Source organism: Scyliorhinus torazame, unplaced genomic scaffold (genome assembly GCF_047496885.1).
Source record: "Scyliorhinus torazame isolate Kashiwa2021f unplaced genomic scaffold, sScyTor2.1 scaffold_391, whole genome shotgun sequence".
Lineage (NCBI taxonomy): Eukaryota > Metazoa > Chordata > Chondrichthyes > Carcharhiniformes > Scyliorhinidae > Scyliorhinus > Scyliorhinus torazame.
The window spans coordinates 35,001-37,500 of NW_027308118.1; the positions used below are offsets into that span (position 1 = coordinate 35,001).

General features: G+C 54.5%; 1 protein-coding gene across 1 annotated transcript in view; it reads right to left on the bottom strand.

Moving 5' to 3' along the window:
• LOC140406268 (uncharacterized) overlaps positions 1–2,500 on the bottom strand; it is a gene marked incomplete at its 3' end in the record, with an annotated part of 71,698 nt that overhangs the window by 31,196 nt on the left and 38,002 nt on the right. The window contains exons 7-9 of the mRNA XM_072494379.1: positions 2,133–2,236; positions 1,941–2,022; positions 1,678–1,785 (exon numbers count right to left, since the gene is read on the bottom strand). Of these exons, the coding sequence (XP_072350480.1) occupies positions 1,678–1,785; positions 1,941–2,022; positions 2,133–2,236 (294 nt within the window). The remainder of the gene's footprint in view (positions 1–1,677; positions 1,786–1,940; positions 2,023–2,132; positions 2,237–2,500) is intronic.

Genomic DNA, 2,500 nt, shown 5'->3' on the forward strand with positions numbered 1-2,500 from the left:
CTAGGGGCTTTTCACAGTAACTTCATTTGAAGCCTACTTGTGACAATAAGCCATTAACATTAACATAATGCATTTGGGAAGGTCTAATGCAGGTAGGGAATATACAGTGAATGGTAGAACCCTCAGGAGTATTGACAGTCCGAGAGATCTAGGTGTACAGGTCCACAGGTCACTGAAAGGGGCGACACAGGTGGAGAAGGTAGTCAAGAAGGCAGACGGCATGCTTGCCTTCATTGGCCGGGGCATTGAGTATAAGAATTGGCAAGTCATGTTGCAGCTGTACAGAACCATAGTTAGGCCACACTTGGAGTATAGTGTTCAATTCTGGTCGCCACACTACCAGAAGGATGTGGAGGCTTTAGAGAGGGTGCAGAAGAGATTTACCAGGACGTTGCCTGGTATGGAGGGCATTAGCTATGAGGAGCGGTTCAATAAACTCGGTTTGTTCTCACTGGAACGAAGGCGGTTGAGGGGAGACCTGATCATAGGTTATCATAGAATTTACAGTGCAGAGGAGGCCATTCGGCCCATCGAGTCTGCACTGGCTCTTGGAAAGAGCACCCTACCCATGGTCAACACCTCCACCCTATCCCCATAACCCAGTAACCCCACCCAGCACTAAGGGAAACTTTGGACACTAAGGGCAATTTAACATGACCAATCCACCTAACCTGCACATCTTTGGACTGTGGGAGGAAACCGGAGCACCCGGAGGAAACCCACGCACACACGGGGAGGACGTGCAGACGCCACACAGACAGTGACCCAGCCAGAATCGAACCTGGGACCCTGGAGCTGTGAAGCAATTGTGCTAACCACTATGCTACCATGCTGCCCACGGTCTACAAAATTATGAGGGGCATAGACAGAGTGGATAGTGAGAGGCTTTTCCCCGGGTAGAGGGGTCAATTACTCGGGGGCATAGGTTTAAGGTGCGAGGGGCAAGGTTTAGAGTAGATGTACGAGGCAAGTTTTTTTACTCAGAGGGTAGTGGGTGCCTGGAACTCTCGCTACCGGAGGAGGTGGTGGAAGCAGGGACGATAGGGACATTTAAGGGGCATCTTGACAAATACATGAATAGGATGGGAATAGAGGGATACGGACCCAGGAAGTGTAGAAGATTGTAGTTTAGTCGGGCAGCATGGTCGGCACGGGCTTGGAGGGCCGAAGGGCCTGTTCCTGTGCTGTACATTTCTTTGTTCTTTGAGTCTATTCAACCGCTCCTCATAGCTAATGCCCTCCATACCAGGCAACATTCTGGTCAATCTCTTCTGCCCCCTCTTTAAAGCCCCCACATCCTTCTGGTAGAGTGGCGACCAGAATTGAACACTATACTCCAAGTGTGGCCTAACTAAGGTTCTATACAGCTGCAACATGACTTGCCAATTCTTATACTCAATGCCCCGGCCAATGAAGGCAAGCATGCCGTATGCCTTCTTGACTACCTTCTCCACCTGTGTTGCCCCTTTCAAAGATCTGTGGACCTGCACACCCAGATCTCTCTGACTTTCTATATTCCTCAGAGTTTTGCCATTTACGGTATATTTTCCCCTCAATGTTCGACCTACGAAAATGTGTCACCTCACATTTACCCGGATTAAACTGCATTTGCCATTTCTCTGCCCAAGTTGCCAACTATCGATGTTGGGCGTCCAGAAGGTTCTACGGACTCCTTACCTGGTGGAACGTAGGCCTCGAGCCTCCCATTCCCGGGAGGGAATCCCCTGGACGGGACGGGCCGCGATCTGGCCCGCGCGGGCCTCCCTCGGCGCCTCGCCCCTCCTCCTGCCGTTCAGGGGCATAGCCGGGGGTCCGGGCCGCCCTGTCGTCCTGGTCCTCCGCCACCTCCCCCTCGCGGCCCCTCGAGGCCGGCCTGCTCGCCGTCCCGCCCGCCGAGCTCTCCTCCCGCACCGACCGGCCCCTGATGAACCTGAAGAGACCCCCCCCTCCTCCTGGACTTGCGTTTCTTGGGCACGGGGGCCCGAGGGGGGTTGTGACGTCTGCGGCCCGGCCTGTGGAGCTCTAGGGGCACATGGAGAGAGAGAGAGAGAGAGTGCGTCAACGGGGGACGTCAGGCTTCAATCCCGGCCTAGTGCGCTGTCCACAGGTGCGCCAGCCTGCGGCCTACTTACTCTGCGTCATCCATGGTCATGTTCCAGCTGTAAAAGTCCTCCAGGCCTTCGTCCAGTTTCGACCCAGCTCCATTCTCCTCCCCCTTTTCAGCAAACGGAACGTTCTAGAATGGACCAGATGGATGTCATGTTGAGTTAACATACACACGGTACAGCAAAAGGATGGAGCGGGTTCGTAGAGGGGCTGAATGGGCCTCCTCCTGCTCCTGTGTAACAGACCCGAGGAGAGGGGTCTGAATGGGCCTCCTCCTGTTCCTGTGCAACAGACTCGAGGGGCTGAATGGGTCTCCTCCTGTTCCTGTGTAACAGGCTCGAGGAGGGGGGGCTGAATCGGCCTCCTCCTGTTCCTGTGTAACAGACTCGAGGAG